Source organism: Pseudorasbora parva, chromosome 8 (assembly GCF_024679245.1).
Source record: "Pseudorasbora parva isolate DD20220531a chromosome 8, ASM2467924v1, whole genome shotgun sequence".
Classification (NCBI taxonomy): Eukaryota; Metazoa; Chordata; class Actinopteri; order Cypriniformes; family Gobionidae; genus Pseudorasbora; species Pseudorasbora parva.
In genome coordinates this window covers 21,558,088-21,585,165 of record NC_090179.1, presented here as the reverse complement: position 1 = coordinate 21,585,165, position 27,078 = coordinate 21,558,088, and the positions used below count along the sequence as shown (strand labels likewise).

The 27,078-nt window shown below is 38.4% G+C and overlaps 1 protein-coding gene across 2 annotated transcripts in view; it reads left to right on the top strand.

Annotated features, from left to right (window-relative positions):
* The window catches only part of arl4aa (ADP-ribosylation factor-like 4aa), a 51,174-nt gene extending 27,672 nt beyond the window's left edge, over positions 1-23,502 (top strand). For both annotated transcript variants that reach the window (XM_067450381.1, XM_067450380.1), the window contains 3 exons: positions 11,683-11,781; positions 19,639-19,816; positions 23,002-23,502. In XM_067450381.1, the coding sequence (XP_067306482.1) occupies positions 11,683-11,781; positions 19,639-19,816; positions 23,002-23,162 (438 nt within the window). In that variant the 3' untranslated portion in view covers positions 23,163-23,502. The remainder of the gene's footprint in view (positions 1-11,682; positions 11,782-19,638; positions 19,817-23,001) is intronic.
* Positions 23,503-27,078: the final 3,576 nt, after the last annotated feature.

The following is a 27,078-nucleotide window of genomic DNA, read 5'->3' as shown; positions in this document are numbered from 1 at the left end:
AATAAGACCTGTCAAATGTCGACTGAAACTTTTCACGGAGTGTTTTCCTTCTGACGGCATGATAAATGAAAGAATACACACAAGATCGTTTCAGCAGCCCCCGTTGTCGCCAGAGCCCCGGAGAAACAGACTTGATAAACACTGGGCTTCTCCGTTAAATACACATCCAATTCAAAATACTAGTTTAATTAATCTGCCACTATGATAATGAATCCAGTTGAACCAATAACTAGACTTTTGCTCGTTATTCAGGGCGGCAGTGGCGGCGAGTAACCCTAATATTTTCTTGTCGCTTAACTGAAGTTTAGATCCGACGGCTTGCGGTATAGCTGCTTTATTAAGCCACGATTCTACATATTCCAGCTGGGAAAAAGCATCCAGTCCCTTTAATAAGTAATGATTGCCGAAGATCAGAGGAACCGTACAGTAGAGCAAAACAAGTTAAGCGCGAGTTTTGATAATGATGCTTAATAATTCAAAGTGTGTAATTATCCCTTTATGGGGAAGCACAACAGCGGCGGGATGCTGAAGGCACGTTGGCAATTAGAGCAAGAGCGAGGTCAACAGATCCGACCTGGACGTAAAGGGTGAGGGGGTGACCATTTAAGAAGAATACATTTCAACTCTTGTCCTGTAAACCATGTGTTTTTTCCCCCTTCTTTTTAGCTGCAAAAGGTGTTAATTCAGCCAGTTATGAAGTGCATCCTGGGATGCCATTATGTAGAGAGTTTAGATGTATGCAGGCAGCGGCGTAGCACCAAATTTTGGGCCCTGGGTACAAACCATCTTGCTGGGCCCCATACAATGTATGTGTATGTATAGAAAACTGACTTCTAAGGGCCCCTCCCTGCCTCGGGCCCTGGTTACTCGGTACCCTTTATCCCCCCAGTCCAACACCCCTGTATGCAGGATTCTCGATGGCCTTTGTTTTATTTTACTCAATGCTGTTCAAATCTTCCAATGAATTTCAAAAATTTTGTCAAAGAAAATGTTGTTCACGTTTTAATTTTTATTTTAAGAATTACAATTTTTATTCAAAGAGTCTAAGATTTAAAATCAAGACCTTACCTCTTTATGGAGAGATGGTACTGTAACCTAATTTTGTCTTGATCTAATTTCTAATTTGATCTATTTCGTCTGACCTATTCATCTGGTTATTTTCTCTTTTTTGTTTGTTTGATTGTTAAGTTCCTGTAGTCCCCCCATAGTCAATCAGTTTATACCTTAAAACTCATCTTTGATCACCAAAATTACATATTTAAAGTTTTTTTAAATATGAAAAAATGTATTCATGCCTTAAAATAGCCTGAATGTAATTCTAGATCCTTACTTCATTAAGTAAATGCAGATACATGAATATGCAAACGAGCCCCGCCTCCACTCACTCATACAGGCTGGTATACAAGTTGATGTATCGGAATGGTAGTTCGCTCTCTTTACAACCTCGTACTGTGCATTATTTGTCTTCCAGGATACATGTAAGCTTCCGAAGTAAGCAGTAATAAATGAAAAAAATTGATATTTAAACAAAATAAGAAAAAATTGGACATTTTCATCCTATTCAAAAGTTTTTACCCCGACTCTTAATGCATCATGTTTCCTTCTGGAGCATCAGTGAATGTTTGAACTTTTTTTTTTAACAGTTGTGTTTGAGTCCCTCAGTTGTCCTCGGTGTGAAAAGATGGATCTCAAAACCATACAGTTACAGCTGGAGAGGGTTCAAATATGCAAAAGATTTTTCTGAAGAACATTGGGCAGTTAAACTGCTCAGGACAAACAAGGGACTCATGAACAACCAGCCGTGGATCATCCAGGTAACCACACATATTGAGAATCAAGGGTATGTAAACTTTGAAAGGGGATATTTTTAGAAATTCAGCTATTTTTGTGGACTAAATGTAAACATCTTTTATGTAAAATATCTTGATAAATACAAAATAAACACAGATTTTCACAGATTCTCAAACAGAAAAATATATACCGGGATAACCTGGCTTCTCTTGAGCCTCCCCTGCTTCCCAGTTAATGATACGCTAAAGCCCGCCCACATGTTGACGTGATTAGTTCATGGTATTTCAACCCAGATGATTTCAAACTGCGTCTTTTTTCACTCCAGTTTTAAGAAAAAAAATACTCAGCAATGCTGTTTACTTGTAGGATATTAATAACAATGCATAGACATATAAACAACATTAAAAAAAACTAGATTTTCACAAGGTGTACATATTTTTACATTTTAAAATGTGAATAATTGCTGTTTTTGTTCGTTTGTAAGACTGTCATCTTAAGGTCAGGCTTAAAATCGTTGCCTCTTCATGGAGTGGCAGTACCGTCACCTACTTTTTGCTGTGAGAAATCATATTTAATGGAATGGTTTCGCTGCTTTATTTCATCCGACCCTCAACCTCAGGGTCCTCTTCTGTCCTGTTTTTTTTCTTCTCCATTCCACTCTTGACTTTGCCCAGACCTCTTGTTTCCCACATTTTGGTGTTGCCAAAGGTCTTGAATTTGCAACTCAAATAATTGGGATTAATCGTCTCGCTAATCACTGTATTTGTTCTCCCTCCATTTGTGTTTCACAATACGTGGGGAGGAGAGGGAGAAAAAAACAGCTGAAAAGAATCAGTTCTCCTATTAAATCACTATCTTTCAACAAGCAGCTCTCTCTTTTCACGCGAGAGGGCATTCAACGAGGGCTGCTTGGCACTCATTGTTTGGTTAAATGAGTAATCATAACATCAATGAGCCGCTGAAATGCGACGCAGAGCACATTGACAACCTTTGTGCCCCCGTGAGGAGGGGGAGCTAATTTGATCACCGCGATCTGGGCTTCTTTCAGCCACGCGCCACCACAGCCAACAGCTGGAGGGGGTCCGTGCCCCGAACGCAGCCAAAAAGATGTTACAGAAGAACCATGATCAAACCTCTATTGAAAGAATGAGAGATGCGCCTCAATAGCCCCAGCTTTTACAGGACGCCACTTTCAAAAGCTGTTCGTGGGCTTCAGGCCAGTATCAGGCAACGTTTCTTGCTAGTGTCATGAAGAATTGTCTCACAATCGGTTGTTCAGCCCTGTGAACCCTAATTGCCAGATGGTGGATATTTATCTCCCCCTTCTTCTCTTGAAAGTTGCATTAATTGCAGGGCTGCCCGGGGGCTGAGTCGCACTGATCAGAGTGATAGGAGATGCCATGACCCTGATTAAACCCCCCCTACCCGCATCCAAACCCCCCCTCCTGGCCCCGGTGCCAGGCCTCCCCTGCAAAGGTGGCGGTGACGTTCTGAGGGGGGTTGGTGCGACCAGCTCACCCAGTCATTTGCCTAGCAAGCCACCTGGGCATTGACACTTCGGAGGGGGTTGGGAGCGCGCAGTTGCGAACACGGGCGAGCATCGGGGTGAATGACTCCGACGGATCGGCTCGGGGAGGGTTTTTGCCCCCTAACGGCTGCACCCTCTTTTCGAGCCTGGGCTCTTTTACATATCTCCCAGAGATGTAATTGAATTAAATGAAGCTTCTGGAGGGCAGCTGTGGCAGCTGCTGTTTGTGGCATGTCAAAAGGCCCGGCACTTTAAGAGCACTTACATATGCTCCAAATTAGCAGGTCAGATAGGCGCACGCTCTCGATGACAGGGGCAATGCTGCCAGCGCAACAAGGGGCCCTGCAGCTGTGGGCAATTCAGCCTGATGGGTCTTTATCACGGGTGCATTATCAGTGTGTAAGTGTGTGTGTGTTTGTTAAAGGGTGAACCGCGCACGAGTGTGCTGAAGGTCACTGATCCCACTGGAGGTCCCACTGGAGGCTAATTATTTGTGTGGACTCTGGGTCAGCGAGTGATTTGAATTTGATTTGATAACATTTAGGTGCTAACTGCTGTTTGGATAACGGAAACTGAAACTGTCATTGTCTTTTTTTTTGTATTTCACCTAAGTGGCTCCTCTGATATGGCTATTTCAATCATTTTAATACATTTAAAATGTGAGTCTTCGAGTTTGTGATCTGTAAAATGTTTTTATATAGTGACAGCAACAGCATTTGACACCCTTGCTCTGTCTTTGTTATTACTGACATTCTTTAATACTTATTCTCTATTACTCCTTCTTTATTATTAATAAATAATAATGTAATCAAATGATGTAGTGACACTTATTTTTTCAGGTTTTTAAAAGCTGCCATCTTTGTTTATAGATTTCACCTCATGTTTTCATCGTTATTTTATTGGATTTGAAGGATTTCATCTGAATGTTTTTTAATTAATTTATTCGCTTTAAACAATAATGTTGCAGGGTAGCTGATGCTGGTTTCTGGTTGGCCTCTTTTCCATTAATTTAATTTAATTTAATTTATTTTATTTTACACATTTTATATTTGTCTTTAAAACAAATTTGAAGCATTTAAGCATAGGCATAAAGTTTTTTAGTTCACGAGAAACATAAAAATAGCTCAAGCATTTTCAAACTTTTGACTGGTTGTGTATACATACTCCACATTTATTGACTCAAGGAAAATTAATTTCAGCACGGTTTAATTTCTCCAGAGTCGATTCAGACATCTTTCACTGATATTGGCAAAATTTGTACTCAAACCCCTGTAATCCACAGGGAAAATATTTACACATTGTGTAATTTGTGGAAAAAGTGTTAAATCATTTCCATACTTGTGTCAATACTTCATGTAATGAATCTAATCGTATATTTGTCACACAGAGGTATCACTTTGCATGCCGACAAGAACTTGCTTCGCTTTGGTTTCCTGGGAGATGCTGTGATATTTGAATAATACTTGTCATAGACTAATCAGCTGTCGTGAACAATTACCTAATGACTTGTCAATCAAAAGCTGTCAGTCAAAAAAGTGTTTTGCAATTATGCTATTTTTATTCTGAACTGGCTGATGTTTATGAGAAATGCAGTCTTATGTAATTGCCGTGAGAGTTACCTGAGAGGAGTTCTGTCTAATTAGCCACCAGTGTGATTGAGAAACGACTGACTCCTGAACTCCCAGGATCATGGAAATAACAGGATAAATGGATACCATGTTTATACTGTATACAACTAAGACACCACTTTTAATAATACCTGGATATTATAGTTAGCTCCACTAATGTGTGTAACACTGCAAAGCAGAGTGTTACCAAAACAGGTTTGCCATTGTGACTCAGCAGTCTAGGATCTGTTTGTGAGATTATTTTTTAAAACCTTTAAAGGAAAAGTTAAACCAAAAACAGTAATTGTCTATTTCTGTAATTGCAAGTTAACCATGGAAGCGTGTTTCCACCATAGAATAAAGAATAGGTAAATAAAATAATAATTGCTAGTTTAAAATGTTTTTTTTCCTCAAAATTTCCAAGTTTATATATCGCAATTCTGGGTTTACATCTAAACCCTGACTTACAAGCAAAAAAGTCAGTATTATGAAAATATAAACTTTTATGGGAAAAATGTCAAAATTGTGAGTAAAATTTTTTTTGTATTTGCCTAGTGGCAGAAGCAAGCTTTCATATACACCTGTATTAATTATCAAATAAGATGTTTAGCAAAATGTTTGAGCTGCTCATTTCCATACAATGAAAGTGAATAGAACCAGGACTATCAAGCTCCAGGAAAGCATGATTAAAGCATTTTTCCGAAGCCATATGAGAGGATAGCTTTGTGTAATCTTGTTGTTGTTGAGAAATTCAAGTCCCTATTCACTGAAAATCCTGCCTTAAATGTATTCATTGTTCACTGGGCAAAAAAAAAAACAGCTGCGACTCTGCTATAAACATGGATGAATTATCATTTTTAATGTCACGTCATTGGTAACATTATTATTGTTGTGGTACTTTTCCCTGGTCTCGATCGTCTATGTTCAAACTATGGTCGTCATAGTTAAGTGTGGAGGCCCAGCGTCTTTATCGAAGCTCTTCGGTTCCAATTAGATGTTGCGCAAAGCACAAAGTCTGTGACTCAGCTGTTTGTGCAGCGCGTTATAAAAGAATGGCAGCAGAGCGGCAGCAAACAGCGCCGTTAAAAATGCATGAGGTGCTACCCAGCGCTGCTCTCGCTGCGTCGAATAGAGCTATCACGGCTGCCTGTTATCTCCAGAACCCCCAGGTAGAAATGGTAATGATACTACTTAACACCGCTGCACATATGGAGGGAAAATGGAAATGCCAACAGCACCTCAACTATAAAGAAAATCAAATTGAAATATTAATCCGCTGATTAATATAACATTATGAGAGCCCATTCTCTTTGTTGTTTAACAACAAAGGATTGCAAAATAAGCAACTGCCTCAGAGGTAAGGGGTTTAAAAGAGTCCCACTGAGGTGTTAGGATCCCTTTCAAACATCATTACCACACATAATGTATTCACTTCCACAGTGCTGAGGTTTTGATATTGATGTTTACTCATTTATTTTTTAATTAATGTTCTTTGTTAATGAATTCTTTGATGAGAGGCATTTTGTAAATCATTATCCTAAGAAGAAGATGAAGAAAAAAAAATGTTCTCGATTTTGCCCATTAAACTTGAAAACGCAAGGTGTAAGGGGAAAAAAGTTGAGCGTTGAGTTGTGGGTCATTATTTAAAGTTTTTCTTTTTAGGGACATTAATTATTGTCTATTGTGAGAATATCTTAATGCTTCCTTGGGAGTTCAGTTGAGACATTATGCAGCCTATTGCAAACAAAGTGCTTAATTAGACAAACTCTGAACTTCAGCGCTGAACCTTCGGCGAAGTTTGAGGGTTCCTCTCATCGACATGGATACTTGGGTACTTCATAGAATGTACTATCAAAATGGAAAATGAAATTGTGAAATCTCCATCCCACAAACACTTGATTGACATATGCCATATTGCCAAAAGTATTGGGACACCCCTCTAAATCATTGAATTCAGGTGTTACAATCCCTTCCATAGCCAAAGGTGTATAAATCAAGCATCTAGGCATGCAGACGCTTCTACAAACTTTTGTGAAAGAATGGGCCGCTCTCAGAGCTCAGTGAATTCAATTGTGTTACCGTGATAGGAGGATGCTACCTGTGTAATAAGTCCATTTGTGAAATGTCCTCACTGCTCAATGGGCTTAGGCTTCAGCATACTAAGACATTTTGGACAATTTCATGCTCCCAACTTTGTGGGAACAGTTTGGGGATGACCCCTTCCTGTTCCAACATGGCTGCGCAGCAGTGCAAAATGCAAGGACTATAATGACATTGATGAGCAAGTTCGGTGTGGAGGAACTTGGCCTGCACAGAGTCCTGACCTCAACCCGATAGAACACCTTTGGGATGAATTAGAGCGGATACTGCGAGCCAGACCTTCTCGTCCATCATCAGTGTCTGACCTCACAAATGCACTTCTAGACGAATGGTCAAAAATTCCCATAAACACACTCCTAAACCTTGTGGAAAGCCTTCCCAGAAGAGTTGAAGCTGTTATAGCTGCAAAGGGTGGGAGAATCCACATTTAGGATGTCATTAAAGTTCATGTAAAGGCAGTTGTGTCCCACAACTTTTGGCAATATAGTCTACATCCCCATCACACCTTAAGCACTCTAAACGAAAAGGCTCAATAATATAATAATATTTTCTGTTGGCATATTTTGGCCATTAGTTCAGTCTATCTATCTATCTATCTATCTATCTATCTATCTATCTATCTATCTATCTATCTATCTATCTATCTATCTATCTATCTATCTATCTATCTATCTATCTATCTATCTATCTATCTATCTATCTATCTATCTATCTATCTATATATAGTGGTTTATATATAAGATTTTTAGATTAATTTTTACATTTAATTCAAAAGAATTATACACACACATATATGATGTGTGAATGTGTGTGTATAATTTTTTTTATTAAATGTTAAGTTTCTTCTAAAATTCTTTAAAAACATTTTTTTTAAATTCTTTGCAACAAAAGTGGAAATTATATTGTAATGCAACTCATGCATTCACTTTTCTTTTGTAATTTTAACATGATTAATAATGGGTTTAAGACTGTCATGAGTCATTCTTATGTTATAATTCATAAAAAACCTAATCTATGCAAACTAGAGATCATTATCTTGACCAGTTAGCAGAATTTGCTGATTTTCGCCTACAATGTAGAATACATCACAGAAAAACACACATACAGTTGCAAGACAAATATATATATATATAAATTAGAATGTAATGTTTAATGCTCAGTTGTTAACAGGAAACTATAGGAAGTGAACAAATGAGAACTTTTACTGGCAAATGCTTTTTTTTTATCATGAAAACTTAGAGAAAATTCCATTTGAATGGCCTTTCCCATAGGCTGAGTGGATTTTGACTGTAGCTTGAAGTAAATGCTTTTTAAAAAAAGTATAAAAACCATTCCAATTGACTCTATCAGTTGATTTACATATATGTTTGAAATCATTTGGTGATTGCCACTTAAATACTACATAAAAAAGTAGAAAATCTGTCATCTGAATAATGTCTGTGCCCTTTGAATTCATTCAGAGATGCTCGAGAATAGTTTTCAGTTTCAAAACCTCAAAAGTTCTGTAGGCAGCACTCAAGTTTCAGTCAAAATGTGGCCTTTTGCCATCCCCTATTCAGCTTTGGCTTTAGGAGAAAACATGCATTTTAGTCTTTGAGACAAAGGAACTTTTTTTTTTTTGCTTTACCCCACGAATGACTGATTGTGTTTGCAGTACCCCACATACACCACAGTGCTATTTTTCTTTCTATCTTTCAAGCCAGTCTAAATGAAGCCAAACTATACAGCCTTAAAGGCACATTCATCACAGTGCGCCTGCGAGCTCAGTGCAGATGTAATGCAGTAACTGATTGCTCTCTCTTTCTCATAGGCAAAAAAAAAAAAAAAAATCTCGACTAGAATTAGGGCTTTTCATCGGCAAATATATTTCACTTGTGATTAATTGCAACACTCAAATCCCGATCATTTTTACACAAGAGAGAGCATTTCGGCTTTGTAAAATTGATATAAAGAAAATGCAAATCGTTGGTGTTCTTGGCACCAAACATATGCTGCCACGATGCCAACAAGCCTGCCCCTGACGATCCCAGCTGGAAGCTTGCAAGACGTGCTTTTGGCAAAAGACTTTTTTCCACCCCGTTTTGCAAATGATCGGCAATTAATATGCCAAGCATCCAGAGCTTATTCTGCACCTGTTTACATGCAAGTTTAAACTTTGTGAAATGCATTAGACCATATACTGACAGTTCACATGCCTTATATTTGTATCGATTTGTGCAAGTCTGGGTTTCTATAGCCTAGACATGAAAACAAAACATAATATACATTTTTAATATATCATCTTGCATGCCTAGTGGCATCTTGGGAACTTGTTTAATCGGGACCAGTATGGATTCAATCGCGAGCACCTGTGAGCGAGCTTATAAAATTATTTACATATTTCCAGTCAGCCATTTTAGGAAGTTAAAACTGTGGTCAATGCAAATTCAAATTTGAGGGTGAAAGAAAATATTCAAATGACACGCTTGTATTTGTACAACTGGAAATCGGCCAAATGCGTTGAGCATTCCCAGCTCGCAATCCAAATTCAAAATCCAGCATTATTTTTCTCTGTCACCCTAACATGAGTGTTTTTTACATTTGAAATATGCACTTATGTAGACATTTGTGAAATATTACGCTCACACTTATGAAGATGTTATGCTGTAAGATGCTATAAGTGCTTCATGTAAGATGTGCAGGCTGAAAAGAAACTCCGTCTAGACGAGGGACGGAGTGGGCTGTGTTAATCTTCCTCTCTCTCTTCTCTCACAGATCTTCCTCACTGCACAACTTATGATGGATAGGAGGCCTTAATGAGCTTCTTACAAGCAATTAAATAATCAGGGAGCCCTGCTGTTTGCCGATGAGGCTTTAGAGAGCGCTGACAAACGGTGGGCCATCAGCGCTCCAATCAACAGGACACGGCGCTCAGTGCTGTCACCAATGCTATTTTAAACAATGACTCTCTGCACTGCCGAGAAAACACTCATAGGAATTATGTTCACAGGAGTGGGAAAGTTTTGCAATCGCATCTTTCTTGGCCATACAGATGCGCTGTAACAGTTTGGTGCATTTGGCAGACGAATATGAAATGAATAGTTCACCCCAAAATGAAAATTGCCTTTATTTACTCACACTCATGTCTTTTCATATACCTGTATGCTGTTTTCATTCATGGAACTAAATAATGGAATTTCTCTCCGTGGATCATTTCAACAACAGTTGGTGGTGACCATGAGCTCTGAGAAGGGAAGTGTGTCTGTGTATAACAACCTACATTTCCGCCGGTTTCTAACAAAGCTTTCGTATAGCTTCAAAAGAGTTGAAATCCATGGCATGATTTCTATGGGCTACTTTTGTCATTCGTTAAAGTGCTTGTTTGGTTTGTTGTTCGTCCTTTTTGGAGCTAGACAGCAAGGTTGCAACAAACTGTTTATCTAAATGTGTTGTGTACACACACACACAAATTGTGGAGACATTTCATAGGTGTAATGGTTTTTATACTGTTCAAACTGTATTTTATGTCCTCCTACACTGCCACTGCCCCTAAACCTCACAGGAAACATTCTGCATTTTTACTTTCTCAAAAAAAATACTCACCCTGTATGATTTATAAGCATTTTGAAAAGTGGGGACATGGGCAAATGTCCTCATTAGTCACCCTCTTCTGTAATAACCATGTCATACCCATGTCATTATACACATTTGTGTCCTGATATGTCACAGAAACATGCACACACACACACACACACACACACACCTCCTTTTGATTTCCATGACAAAAACAACATTGGAATGACAATTTGGAATAACATGAATGTGATTAAATAATGACAAAATTATCTTTTTAAAAGAAATACTTTTATTCAGCAAGGAAGGATTCAATTTTTTAAACGCGACAGTAAAGACTTTCATAATGTTACACATTTCTATTTCAAATACTTCAAACACTTCACTTTCTACTCATCAAATCCAGAATGAAAGAAAGTATCATGGTGTCCATAAAAATATTAAGCAGCGTAACGGTTTCCAACATTGATAATAATATGATTTTTTTTAAGCAGCAAATCAGCATATTAGATTTATTTCTGAAGGATCATGTGACAATGAAGACTATTTTTACTTTATTTTTGTAAGAATAAACTCAGCCTTGGTGAGTATGAGTCTGGTTTCAAAAACAAAAATATAACCAACCCCATATTACGTTTTCAGATCCGTAACTCCATCTTTAACTGTTATTCTGAAAAAGGCCAGATGTCTTCAAACTTTGATTTTTTTATTTAAATTCTGTAATTAGTTTAAAACATCAGCTTTATCGCCCCCAAATTTAGTCTTGAAACCAATCACCTCTTGCTTTCCCAGTTTACAAATCTGTTATTCAGTCTAAATGAGCATACAGCCGACACATGCACAGACAGTCTTGGTGATAAAGTACACTTCCAGCTTCAAAGATGGGTTATCACCTTGTTATGACTCACAAAGTACTGTAACATCTTCTTTGTAATTAGCTATATTTGGTGAAGTTGCAATAGTATAATTCCTGCTGTGACAGGAAGAAAAAAAACAGCAAGTGCATTAATTACGAAGTGGCATGTTCAAAACAGGGGGTCTTATGGTTATGATGACATGCCAGTATGTGTATGGAGTTCTCAGCTTCTCATTTCTCACCCATAGGAGATGGAGACGGGGTCGAGCACGCCTGGGTGCCACCACATCTCTGCCACAGCGGTGACTTCCTCTTGTAGAAGGGCACTTGTTCGCTCCAGTGAAAGGGTAAGATACTGGAGAATGCCACAGTGAGTGCATGCCGCAAAAAGTAAATATGTTGCCTATTAATAGGTTGGTGGACGGGTAGAACCTGGAGCAGAACCGCAAGGCACTGGGGGAGAGTGCCAGGAGTGCGACTCGCTCTGGTGTGTGTGTGTGTGCGCGTGTGTGTGAGTGGAGAGAAAACCGCTGAGGGAGCAGATTCTTAGCACAGCGCTGGCACAGGACACACTCACATGTGCGCATACTCGTTTGCATACACACGTGCATTCAGACACTGCAATCAAAAAGATCGGTTATATACAGTGGCACCAAAAGTACTTGCATGAATGTCATTGTGTTATATAACAAACATATCAAACCCAGTTGCTTGTCAGAATACTTTTGGCTTCACTGTTTTGAATTTTAAATTTTCATATCTGTTTCTTTTTCATTTAACTTTTAAAGTTTAATGTAAAAATAAATAGTTTTAGTATTGTGTGTGTGTGTGTGTGGGCATGTTTTTGTGACGTATCAGGACACAAAAGTGTATAATGACATGGGTATGACATAGGTATTACAAGGAGAGGGTGAAATATGAGGACATTGACCATGTCCCCACTTTTAAAAATGCTTATAAATCATACAGGATGATTTTTTTTAGAATGTAAAAATGCAGAGTGGTTCCTGTGATGGGTAGGTTTAGGGGCAGTGTCAGTGTAAGGGGATTGAAAATACGGTTTGTACAGTATAAAACCCATTACGCCTATGGAATCTCCCCATATGTCACAAAAACAAACGTTTTTTTTACAAACAAGATGTTTTTTAAGTTAGTTTATTCCAGTCATTATAATTTTAGTTAACTAAACGACCATGTATGTCTGAATGAATACCAGTAGCATGCATATGCAATAATAATGAAATCTCAGGGCCGCACAGAAACATTTTGGCAGCACATGACCAAACACCCAAGCGAAGAGAAACAGATCAGTTGGGGACACAACCATGAAATTTGTTCCTAACTAAAATAATTAGCTAGAATAAAAGCACTTATCATGTAGAAAATCACTGTTAATCAGAGCGTTAGTGTAAACTTTGATGTTTGCTTGGCCATATTGTCACAACAAAGTGCTGGCCAGTTCATTTCAGCATGCTTCCATATGGCCGGCTGCCACTTGGAGAGCTGCACGCGCTCACCCAGAGATACACACGCGCGCGCAAACACGCTTAATCAGCGTTTTGTCATTTGTCAACCATCTTGTTCAACATGGACCAGCACAACCACAACTATAGTTTTTTTTTGGGCCATACGTTTTTAACAGATCATGATATACGAGCACATTTTACTACAGAGCCCTGGAGAAATATTGAGACACAACAGCCTGGCTACATGCTTCTCTGGTTCCATGCAAATTGCACAAGCTAATTATGATCTAATAACTGGCAGACTGTCCAGCATTATTACAGGAAGAGGAGGTTAAATTAATAGCTTATCATCTGCCCTAAGAATCAGTCATTTGTTTTTAATGATCATAATTCTGATATTAAATCTTCATTACCTGTCAAGATCTTAAAGGAGGTCTGTCAATTTGCTGCCTCAATGAGAATTAAAGCAAGTATTGCTCAAGCTAGAGTCTGTTTTTCAAACAAGACTAACTTCGTTACCCGGGGCCACATCATGGAGGCCGGGCACGAGACATCTGAATTCTTCAGTCTAGAGATGATACGTACCTGGTCCCCTTGAAATGAGTGTGCATTTTGGGAATTAAATGCTTTCAGGATGTGGTTTTATAGCTACTGGCTACATAGAAGAAAAGTCTGGTTGTTACGTCCTCATGAATATTAGCATACAACATTTGTGTTTAGCATATTCAAAGGGACTTCCTTGGAGAGTGCTGTGAGACAGTGGCCCAAAGCGGCGTTTTCTGTTTTATTTTGTTTTTTACTGGTGGGTTATTGCCCAAAAATAGGTTGGAGGTATTTTAAATGTGCCACAAGTGGCAGATGAATAGACTATTTTCAAATAAAATATAGTATTATCATTATCACTATTACCATTCAAATAAAATATAGTAGCCTTCTCTATTTAATGCCTTGAGTTACCTGTACATGGCAATGAAGACGCTAGGGCGCTTTTTGCTCAAAAGTCTTGGACATACGGATTAATGAGAATGGGTTAGAAAAAGTGGCCTCTTGTATCCTAGGACTCCAGCAGCGCCAGTAGATAGGAAGCACCGTGTCCCGGACATTGGGATAGATGCAGAGTGGTGCTGCTGTTATGCGTATGATCATAGAAAACAAGGTGCTCAAATGTTAAAGTCCCCCTGTAGTCAATAATTGTATCCCTTAAACCTCATCTTTGTTTACCAAAATGACATATTTCAATTTTTTTCCAGTGATTTTTTTTAATTCATTACGTATACGCCGAACCATGAATATGCAGATGAGCCCCGCCTCCACTCACTCACCCCAGCTCAGAGACCCACTCACTCAACTTTTACTCAAGTTACTGTAGTAAACGCTGCACAAAGGTATCGCTCTCTACAATGTCGGACACATAACGGTAATTGATATGATCAACTTTATTTATATAGCGCTTTTACAATAACGATTGTTTTAAAGCAGCTTCACAGTGTTAAAGAGGAAAATATTACAACAAAATTAAATTCGGCTGTACAGTCGTTATGGAGAAAATGGGATCAGCTTGTGTTGCTAATGTTACTATATTCCCGTTCACTGTCTCAGTCTGCCTTCAAAAAATCAGTATCCTTACAAACGCTTTTGAAAAATGTTGAAAGTCAGTGGAGAAAGGCATATTAGTTCACAATATACATCAATGCATAATTCAGCCACTATATTGCTAAGTTTGTAATTGTAGTGTCTGTTCTCTAACTGGACTGATTTTATTAAGATGAACGCGGTGGGAAAGTGATCAATGATTCAGTCTCGGTGGCTTTGGGAATGGCCTCACAGGGGAGCAAAGCATTCTGGGAATTTTTGTCTTTCATCCCCATGAGACAAAAATACATTTTCTATCTTTTCTCAGTCTAGAAGGCACCAAATTCAAAACTAATTTCACATTTCTACTACATTGAAGACCCAGTTTACATACATATTCATCTTCCCAGCGCTGAAGTACCCCTTTAATGATAATAATGCCCGCCCACACGTTGACTTGATTGGTTACAAGGTTTGTGACGTCAGAAACACTGTCTTTGGTTCACTGCAGTTTTAAGGAGAAAATACTCAGCAATGGTGTAATTTGCACATGGTTTGTCTGAAAGCATTAAAAACACCGCATAGACATACAAACAACATTAAAAACTTGATTTTCACCACAGGGGGTCTTTAAAGACGTGGCGCTGTGCATCGTTTCTCTCAGTGTGCGACAGTCTTTATGCTTTGTTTTGCTAATGTTTGAGACTCTTTTTAAGGGAAAGGCTTTGATAATGATGCCATGCCAAGTGATAGAACATAATTTATGAATCCTAACCTGCCAAATTGGCTAGCGTGTTGATACGCGCTATCTGGTTGATTTTCACCAGAATTTGGCGGGTTTTAATTTCAAACCCTGGTTGCTTCACTATTTACAATAGACAATGTACTTTTTTTGCCTGTGAAATTTTGCTAATGTAACCACATCTATAGGCTATAAATCACACGTTGTTGTTTATACATTTGCAACATTGTCAATTTAGCTTTTTTTAGTCTATAATATATTTTTGTTTGATTTTAAGGACTTTTTTTGTTTACTTTTGTATGATAAACAGTTTAGTACTGTGTTGGTACTGTAAAACCTTATTTGGTAAGATGCAATTACGTTCGACGCATCCAGGAGGAATTGCAATCAAAAACAACCTTTTTTTTTCCTGAGAAAAATCTGGACTGTAAATGGGAAACAGTGCAAACAGCATCTTCTCGGGCTGAAATGTGGAGGATTTGGCTTGAGCGCCAGAACTGATGAAACCACAGGAGACACAACAGCTTTAAGGAAGTGAGGCAGCTCTTTCTGTGCAGCATTCTGTTTGTTGTGGGTTGAGTTTTCGCAAACAGCTTCAGGCTAAAGATCGCTTAAGGACAAGAACGCTAGGTGTAGAGAGAGAAACAAAGATAAAGAGTCTCAGCTGAGCGCCTGTCATTTAGAAAACAATATCGTGGCCCAACACCACATTTACTGATGACAGAGGGACAACGTGACTGTGGAAAAATGGTAAAATAAATCTAAATCACTCAAATGTCTTGTACAAATACAAGCAGTGCCAAGAGGTGACGTCCCAGAGGCTGGAACAGGGCAAAGCGGGGTGATCCATGTGAAAGGACTGCCTGTGTGCTGGAGAGAAATATATGCTCCGCATCAGCCACCACAGTCAGATCATTATGAGATTAATGATACTCTCTGTTAGAGCAGATACGGAATTATACTGTAATTGAGCGCTTTCTGAGAAGTGCAGTATGGTTGCCATATACAGCAGATATGGCTTCATAATGTAAGAGAGTGTTTTCCTGGAAGTGCAGTATGGATTTGGCCATCTACCCATGAGCCTGTTTACTGCTGTTTCTTCTGTGATTTTCAGATGGCGATGAGGTTTTGATGTTATTTAGATGACCTCATGAACTTCTGAAGTCTAGCTGGCGCTTACAGCACTGCAGTTGTTGTGCTTTTTTACCAAGTCAAGATGGCGATATAAAAAGGTGTCGACCTGACAATCAAAAAAAAAAAGTATTTTAATTTAATTTATTTGCTAAAATGTATTTTAATTTGAACTTTAATTATCTTCAATAATATATTAAAATATTAAATATTATTTATTTCTATTTTAATATGTTTAACAATTCAATTAATTTATTTAACAGGTTTGTTAAAGCCAGTTTATTTTGTCATTATTAATAATGTCTATTTTTTTCATAATTTTGTTAGCATGACAAGCTAAAGGCAAAGGGGCAGCAATACAGGCCAACAAAGTGTATTCATGCCAACACAACAACAACTGAACTAATTTGCGACCGAAATGTTTCTAAAATTGTGCTGCGTTAATGACCAAGCAGCAAAAATCCATTTATCTGAGAGTGTAACCTCTGTACGAAAGTTGTTATACTCAAATTGTATACAAATCATTTCAGAGAGAGAGAGAGAAATTGAACAGTTTCGGCTGAAAGTGTGCAAAATTGGCCAATTCCGTCCCGAGTTCATCTAGCTACCCAATGACTCCAGAAACAATGAAAAGGAAAAAGCCAAGATCTATCAGCGATTAGAAATTGCCAAATAGTCTTCTCTCTCCCGATCTCTCTGCCTCCTCCCTCTTCTCTTTTCTTTTCCTAACCACCTGCCATATAAATAACCCCTTAAAAATGGACACCTCAAATTGAGCTCTGGCTAAAACAACCAAGTCATTTCACCTCCCGACAACAATTGATCAATTGTAATTACCGACCTGCGGATTGGACCTGGAGTCTGCCTGGTGCCCCGGGGGGACCCTACAGAGAAAGCAAACAGCAGTAACAGGTAGACTCCATAGGACAGAGCAAGAAAGGGAGGCTTTTAATTGCTTTGTGCAGTGCGTAATTGAAGGTTCAAGTGTGTTGCCATGAAGAGTGTGACTTCACTTGGCCTTGTCTAATTAATCCCGTCACACGATCCGTCTGCCTTCAATTTTCACATTTGGCTTTCATTGCTAGGTGCGAATAAAGCTGGAAATATAGGATGGTAACTGTATGCTGCTTGCTGAGACAGATGCACACAAATAAAACCATATGGAGGGATCCCATTGTTTTGAATCCGAGATAAATGATTTCAAATCTTGTGCGCAGAGCAGCGGAAAATTGAAAACATAATGCTGTTGTTAGCATTGTTTACATATGTCTAAAAGATGAAGATGGCACAAAGGGTAAGGCTATTTTGCATCATGACAAAACTAATGTATTTTTGATGGTTTGCTTTGGTTTTGCTTTGGCCAGCTTGTAACATAAGTGATTTTATATTGAGGGTATCATGAGGTTATTTGCTGCTCTAGTGGTGGAAAGAAACATGAAAAGCAACAGGTCCTATTAGTGTCTACTACACTACCGTTCAAAAGTTTGGGATCAGAAATGTTTCTTGAGCCTCAAATCAGCATTTTAGAATGATTTCTGAGGGATCATGTGACTCTGAATACTGGAGTAATGATGCTGAAAATTCAACTTTACCATCACAGGAATAAATTACTTGTTTTTTTTAATTGTAATAATATTTCACAATATTACTGTATTTTTCATTAAATAAAGGGAGCATTATTGAGCACACAAAACTTATTTCCAACATCTTACCAACTTTTGAAAGGTAGTATGTGTGTGTGTCCTGGTAAACCCTACATTATGGGGACAAAATGTCCCCAAAAAGATGGCAATATCTCATTTTTGGTCCCCATGATTAAAAGAGCTTATAAATATAAGTTTTCTGTGCTGGGTGGTTAGTGTAGGGGGATGGAATATACAGTTTGTACATAAAAAATATTATGTCTATGCAAAGTCCCCATAAAACATGAAAACATATTGTGTGTGTGTGTGTGCTTGTACAACTTTCTTTGTGAGGACCGGTTTGAGTTGTAGAACAGTGGACGACAAAGAGATTAAAGCGAGGATATTTTGGCCAGTCCTCACTCTCCGAGACCCCTTTATAGGGTTAGTTCACCCAAAAATGAAAATGATGTCATTAATTACTTACCCTCATGTCGTTCGACACCCGTAAGACCTCCATTCATCTTTGGAACACAAGTGAAGATATTTTTTTGTTGAAATCTGATGGCTCAGACAGGCCTTCATTGACACCAATGTCATTTCCTCTCTCAAGACTCATAAAGGCACTAAAGACGTCGTTACAAAGCCCATCTCACTACAGTGGCTCTACAATCATTTTATGAAGCGACGGGAATAGTTGCAAAAAAACAAAATAACGATTTGTATAGTGATAGGGCGATAGTGAATCAGCGTATTGATTCATGATTCAGATCATGTGTCAAACTGCTGAAATCACGTGACATTGGCGATCCGAATCATGAATCGACACACTGATTCATAACCGTTCTAATCTTTGTTTCAAAATCGGCCCATCACTATATAAGTCGTTATTTTAGTTTTTTTTGCACAGTCTTTAGTGCCTTTATGGGTCTTGAGAGAGGAAATGACATTGGTGTCAATAAAGGCCTTTCTGAGCCATCGGATTTCAACAAAAATATCTTCATTTGTGTTCAGAAGATGAATGAAGGTCTTACGGGGGTGTCTTAACGATAGTAATTATTGACAGAATTATCTATTTTTTTTGGGTGAACTAACCCTTTAAAGGCATATTTGAGGGTCAAGAAAGGCTTGGTTTTAAGAGGATACAGTTGTAATTAGGTTAAAGGTCCTAAACCTACCTTTAACCTAATTTAGGCAGTTCGTTTTTAGGGGTAGGGTTGGGTAAGGAGCTATAATTGCATTGTGTCAATGAATGTCCTCACAAATATAGATGTGTGTGTGTGTGTGTGTGTGTGTGTGTGTGTGTGTGTGTGTGTGTGTGTGTGTGTGTGTGTGTGTGTGTGTGTGTGTGTGTGCATCCTTAATGTATTGCTGTTATTGCAATTACTAGTCAGAACTTGAGGGTACTGGGGGGGGGGGTGGATGTGGGGGACATTCTAATTCAAGAGCATCTTATTAGACAAAAATTTGTACATGCCCCCGAGAGCAATATTTTTGGTCTGTTTTCCTGTTATAGAAAAACTAGGACATAACCCTTGGTAAAATTTTACTTAAAATTACCACATTGTTACACCACTAATATACTTATCTTGAAATATTAGCCCAATAAACCACAGAGAGGCACAACTGGTCTGGAGCGCACAATAAATAAACACCCTATGTTCTTCCCAGCGGGACTTAACGACGAGCTCTTTGGCTGACTTTCGCTACAAGGCGCCGACAACACCAGCTTTTCTTCCAACGCAGTGTTTACACAGTTACATATGTCTGGACTCACAAGAGCGCTGGAGGGTTGTTGCCCATGGTGGCCCGCGCTGCATCGCCGAGACACGAGGAGCACGGCGCAACAGTACGTACCACTTCCTTCTGTTCTGTTCACAGCACATCTGAAGTAGGCAAACTGCACTTCTACTAACACCCCTCCCCGATACCCGTGTTGCCGTTGGACGGCAGCCACCAATCACGAGCCAACCGAGTTAACACAACTTCCGTTCAGCACAAGGAACCATCTGTTTTTAAGGCAGAAAAGAAATAAATAAATGCATGCACCCCAACGCACACACACACACACAGTGCATCCCTCGTACATAGATGCACAACAGAAAAATGTGTTTTCACAAAGGATTTTATTCATCCTTGACCACTCTGTCTTTTTGTGTGATTCAGTTTAGCATGGAGACAGATTTTTCAAACCCCAAACTGGCCACTGACAGTAAAGCATTGTGAACTGTGAATTTGTTTGTCGTATGTCGGGTGTTTTGCCATATAATTACAAGATGTGGCGGGGACTGAATGTATGGGGCTTTTATTCTCACCAGCTCTTTTTTGAGGCGTTTTTCTCATTCTGAAAGCTGTACAATCATTCTGTCCTGCAGAATAACTGGTACAGCCTTTAAGGGTACATCCATTATCGTCCTTAAAGAGCTGAGGTATATTTTAATAAATGCATTATTTAGCAGTTTTGACACAGGGCCCATACATTAACGTTGAGATCCAATTTCTGTATAAAAACTAAGCAAAGCAGAGAAAGAGACGTCATTATTCAGTGGGCCTATTTCTAGGTTTCTTTTTTAAAGGCTATTTCAGGAGCCATGAGGAGTTATAAATGTGTCTGCCTAAATTTACCTCAGTAACATTAGTCTTGACTCCACCTCTACTAGTATATTTTCCAGGCAGTGAGATGACAAGACTTCATCTGGGGAAATGACATGACTGCTGTGTGGCTCCTCGTTTTGAACAGTAGCTTTTTGCCCTCTTTTCTTCTTCATCGTCACAATTGTGAGGCTTAAAACTGAAACACAACCAGTCATGACTTTCGAACGCTTCTGTACACGCTTTTCTGTACAGTTTGAGGAATTTTGTTTTTGAAAGAAGTCTCAACAAGGCTACATTTATTGGATCAAAAATACATTAAAAACAGATATTGTGAAATATTATTGCAATGTAAAATAATAGGTTTTCTATTTTATTTCTGTGATCTAAGCTGAATTTTCTGCATCATTAGTCAAGACTTCAATGTCATAGGATCCTTCAGAAATCATTCTAATATGGCGATTTGATGCTTAACAAACATTTATTATGATTATCAATGCTGAAAACCGTTGTGCTGCATTTATTTGAAATAGAAATCTATTGAAATCCATTGACTTTACTGTCACTTTTGACATATTTGCTGAATAATTTGCATTTCTCTACTAAAAATGTGTTTATAATATAGGCTATGTGAATTCTGGGTGATTGGGACTCTTTTTGTCATTGAGATGACTTGGGAAAAGTGTCCCAATCAACCTGAATTCACCCTATACACTGATCAGGCATAACATTGAATATGAATAACTCTGACCACCTCCTGTTAGTGGGTGGGATACATTAGGCTGCAAGTGAACATTTTGTCCTCAAAGTTGATGTGTTACACTCTAAAAAATGCTGGGTTAAAAACAACCCAAGTTGGGTTGAAAATGCACCGACCCAACAATTGGGTTGTTTTAACCCAATGGTTGAGTTGTTCTTATCCAGCAATTGGGTTGTCTTAAGCAACATTTAACCCAACCGCTGGGTTAAAACAACCCAATTGTTGGGTTGGTGCATTTTCAACCCAACTTGGGTTGTTTTTAACCCAGCATTTTTTAGAGTGTAGAAGCAGGAAAAATAGGCAAGCGTAAGGATTTGAGTTTGACAAGGGCCAAATTGTGATGGCTAGACGACTGGATCAGAGCAGCTCCAAAACTGCAGCTCTTGAGTGTTCCTGATCTGCAGTGGTCAGTATCTATCAAAATTGGTCCAAGGAAAGAACAGTGGTGAACCGACGTTAGGGTCATGGGCGGCCAAGGCTCATTGATGTACGTGGGGAGTGAAGGCTGGCCCGTGTGGTCCGATCAAACAGATGTGCTACTGTAGCTCAAATTGCTCAAGAAGTTAATGCTGGCTCTGATGGTGTCAGAATAGTGCATCACAGTACGCACATTGTAGCGTATGGGGCTGAATAGTCGCAGACCAGTCAGGGTGCCCATTATTGACCTCCGAAAGTGCCAGAACTGGACCACGGACCAATGGAATAAGGTGGCCTGGTGTGATGAATCATGTTTTCTTTTACTCAGTAGATGGCCAGGCGCATGTGTGTCGCTTATCTGGGGAACACATGGCACCAAGATGCACTATGGGAAGAAGGCATGTCGGCGGAGGCAGTGTGATGCTTTGGGCAATGTTCTGCTGGGAAACTTTGGGTCCTGCCATCCATCTGGATGTTACTTTGACTTGTACCACCTACATAAGCATTGTTGCAGACCATGTACACCCTTTCATGGAAACGGCATTCCCTGGTGGCTGTGGCCTCTTTCAGCAGGATAATACGCCCTACCACAAAGTAAAAATGGTTTGAGGAGCACAACAATGAGTTTGAGGTGTTGACTTGACCTCCAAATTCCAACCAAGCATCTGTGAGATGTGCTGAACAAACAAGTCTGATCTAATAGTGTCATAATGTTATGCCTGATCGTGTGTATATACATTTTATTTCAAGACACCAAACGTAACATAGGCTATTGTAAAGCATGTTATCAAGGTGAAATGTTTATAATCAGTTCTTCAAGGATTTTTAGGGGAAAATCTGGAGAAATCTGCAAATATATTATCAGAGCTGAGAGTACATTCTTATCGGTATCTAAAATCCTAATCAAATAAGATAAACTATTTATTAGACAAACACACAAGAGGGAAGGGAAATGTGATTCATGAATTAATTGGAATTTCTGTAAGGGCCTCATCGTCTTGTTTGTTTTTTGAGCTATTAAAAGGACCTTGAACACGAGGGTTAAGCATTCCATGCATAGACGTATGTACAAAATATTTACCTTTTAGAATAATTATCAACATGTTAAATGTCAGCATTCATTTTAAGACATCTTTTGCAAAAGGGTTCATCCCCGTCTAAACTGCACACAAGGGAAATCATATTTTTGGACCTCTCCTCATTGATTTCTCCCTGCTTAACCCCTTCCTTTTGTCTCTGTCTGCTCTCTCTCTCCCTCTCTCTAGTAACAGATGGGTTGGCCCACCTCTCTGAGGACGGTGTAATGTGGACCTGTCTGTGCCTGACAGGACGGCAGAGATCAAACGACATTGTGGAAGGTGAAGAGCCTTTCCTTTCGCCAGCTTCACTGTGTGACACGTGGCAGAAGAGGCCAGTTGCAGCCTGACTGACCAGGGAGTCAAACTGCTTACTAACCTGTTTTGTATACAAAACGATAGCACTGAATGCTGGCAGAGTGGAAGTGACCGCTAAAATACTGTCAGCATCAACATCTGTCCACCGTCATCATGACATGACCATCTATTATTAACATTAAGGGAGACTGAATTTTATTTTTTTCATTTGCCTTTATTTCCAGACTACTACACAGTAATCAATGCACCATATTTTGATACGACACACTTATACTGTATGTATAAGAGACATACGTTCCAGAAGTAATAGTACTATTACAAAATTTGTATAATGAAATGACCTTTATGTGGTACTCTACTCTCTTTCTTTTTTCTTTTTTTTTAGCTATCATGAATAATTTGTGTATTAAGGCAAAAGTCTAAGTGGTACCTACTTTATTAGGATGTTAAATAGGTTAAATCCTTTTAACTAAAATATATTTATCAGCTAATAAGACAAGGACAGTCTTTAACTAGATACTTTAATGAAATAATGTTCATTTTAAATGATAAAGGTTCATTCTTTGCAGTCATGCAATTTTAATTTCATAACCAGTGTTACAGAAGCTTTGATAAAATCCTGTATGATAGGTACCAGCAAGCAATGTGACCAACTGTAATTCATGTTAACTTTTAACTAATAACCTATGATTGATAGATAGACAGACAGACAGGCAGACAGACAGACAGACAGACAGACAGATTAGATATATTAGATAGATAGATAGATAGATAGATAGATAGATAGACAGACAGACAGACAGACAGACAGACAGACAGACAGACAGACAGACAGACAGACAGATAGATAGATAGATAGATAGATAGATAGATAGATAGATAGATAGATAGATAGATAGATAGATAGATAGATAGATAGACAGACAGACAGACAGACAGACAGATAGATATATTAGACAGACAGACAGACAGACAGATAGATTAGATAGATAGACAGACAGACAGACAGACAGACAGATAGATTAGATAGACAGACAGACAGACAGACAGACAGATAGATAGATAGACAGACAGACAGATAGATAGATAGATAGATAGATAGATAGATAGATAGATAGATAGATAGATAGATAGATAGATAGATAGATAGATAGATAGACAGACAGACAGACAGACAGACAGACAGACAGACAGACAGACAGACAGACAGACAGACAGACAGAGAGAGAGATAGATAGATAGATAGATAGATAGATAGATAGATAGATAGATAGATAGATAGATAGATAGATAGATAGATAGATAGATTAGATAGACAGACAGACAGACATCCAGATAGATTAGACAGACAGACAGACAGACAGACAGACAGACAGACAGATAGATAGATAGATAGATAGATAGATAGATAGATAGATAGATAGATAGATAGATAGATAGATAGATAGATAGATAGATAGATAGATAGATAGATAGATAGATAGATAGATAGACAGACAGACAGACAGACAGACAGACAGACAGACAGACAGACAGACAGATAGATAGATAGATAGATAGATAGATAGATAGATAGATAGATTAGATAGACAGACAGACTGACAGATAGATAGATTAGACAGACAGACAGACAGACAGACAGACAGACAGACAGACAGACAGACAGACAGAAAGATAGATAGATTAGATAGACAGACAGACAGACAGACAGACAGATAGATAGATAGATTAGACAGACAGATAGATAGATTAGACAGACAGACAGACAGATAGATAGATTAGACAGACAGACAGACAGACAGACAGACAGACAGATAGATAGATAGATAGATAGATAGATAGATAGATAGATAGATAGATAGATAGATAGATAGATAGATAGATAGATAGATAGATAGATAGATAGATAGATAGATAGATAGATAGATAATTCCAACGTTGTAATGATTAAATTTAGTGTTGTAATTGATCCAGTTCTTTACTATAATCATTTGCAACATTCTAAAATTATAATACATACACACACAAAAAAAATAGTTTCTTAATTTATTATTATTATTATTTCACTTTCATGTGGAGAGTAACAAGACAAAAAAAAAAACAAGACTTGTGTAACAAGAGTAACACAAAAGTAAAAAAGTTTAGACATTTCTTTTGACGTGAACTTTGATCAAGACAGAAGCCCGTTCCAGATTAACTTCAGACTCCCACCGTCTGCCAGCATCTGATTATAACCAGCACGGATGCCTGTGACCCAAAGCTATAGCACGGCACCACAACCCAATTTCACCGCTTTCTGAGCACACATCAAGAGCGATTCATCACTGTCGTACTTGCAGACATGTCTCCCAAAAGCCCGACCCCTTTTGTGTTTTTATCTGCCGTGAACCTGCAAAGTGAGCAGCGCCGAACAATGTAATGGGTGTCAACCGGTGGCAATGCCTGAGTTCAGCCTCTGCTCGGCATCAATTATTGTTCCAACACCCTGATCCTTTCCACAGTCAGCAGCAACTACCCCCATCTTTGATCATCTCACTACATACCATTATCAAAGGTGTGTAAATCAGGTCTATGTGCAGTGTTTATACATACGATAGATGCAATGGAAAAGTGCCACAACATATTTTCTTTTTCTTTTTTTAAACTGGAATCTGTAACCATTTCAAAATGATTTAAAAAGAAATTTGATTAATTTCACCTTCATTAATTTCACCGACGCTTGTCCGGGAACAAGTGGATTTTTTTGAAGGGGCAAGTAAAACAAAATTTTACTATAGTTAAGTTATATAGTAGTTATGTAGATAGTTAAGCAACATCACATGACCAAGAGGGCCGAGTACCATCATGATTCAAATTGTGACACTGATTTCACATGGAATTTCAATAAACAAGTAATTAATATTGTCACTTAAAGCTACACTGTGTGATATTTTCCCCCATCTAGCGGTGTAAAGGTATATGACCATCCAGTGAATAATAGCTTCTGATCCTCTCAATTCTGATTTCGTTTTAACTCCTACGGTGGCCGATTTAGTCCAAGATTAACACGGCAATCCCCCTCTTCACATTCGACACGGTGCCATCGAGTGTTAAAACGTGAAAGGCGAAGCTTGAATTTACGGGTATGTCCCTCTTTGGCTAATGTACTTTCAAGATGGAGGGGCAACATGGCGACCGGCATTCGAACCCCTCACCCGTATGTATTTTCAATGGCATATTATAAACTTACGAGAATAATTGATTACTTGAAATAAGTAAATATTCATTAATGAGCACATATATTTTTGAAAGAACTAAGTGTTTTAGCTAAGAATAAACTAAAAAAAAGTGACACAGTGTAGCTTTAAATTTTAGACGCAGTATTGAATGTTTTCAAAAAATCTCTCACAACATTATTTGATACTGTACATTTTCAGTGTAACATGAAGCATACTTTAATAAAATGGGGGGGGGGGTATTTGTACAGTACAGATTACTTGATTTTAAAAGTAACTAAGTAAGATTTACAAGTTACTTTATTAGTTACATTCAGCAGTTGCCGACAACACCCCTGCCGCCTCAACATAGAAATGACAACCGTTTTTGCCAACACTCACTTTATTGGAAGTGCATTTTTAACAGTAACGTCAACAATGTATCTCCTGGCATTTTACATTGAAATGAAAAAATACGTTCCCTGAGACGCAAGAAGAACGCAAAAATATATATATTTATTTTTTACTAAGGAAAATGACTACAATAGTAACTCACAGTGACTTGGGTAAATTACTTTAATCTGATTACTGGTTTGGAAATAGTAACGCGTTAGATTATTCATTATTGGAAAAAAGTAGTCAGATTAGTGTAACGTGTTAATGGCATCACTGGTAATTAATGTACCCCTTAATCCACCCTAAACCCCAAACCTGTCTCTAATCTTACCCATATCCTACCTCAAAGCAGCAAAAG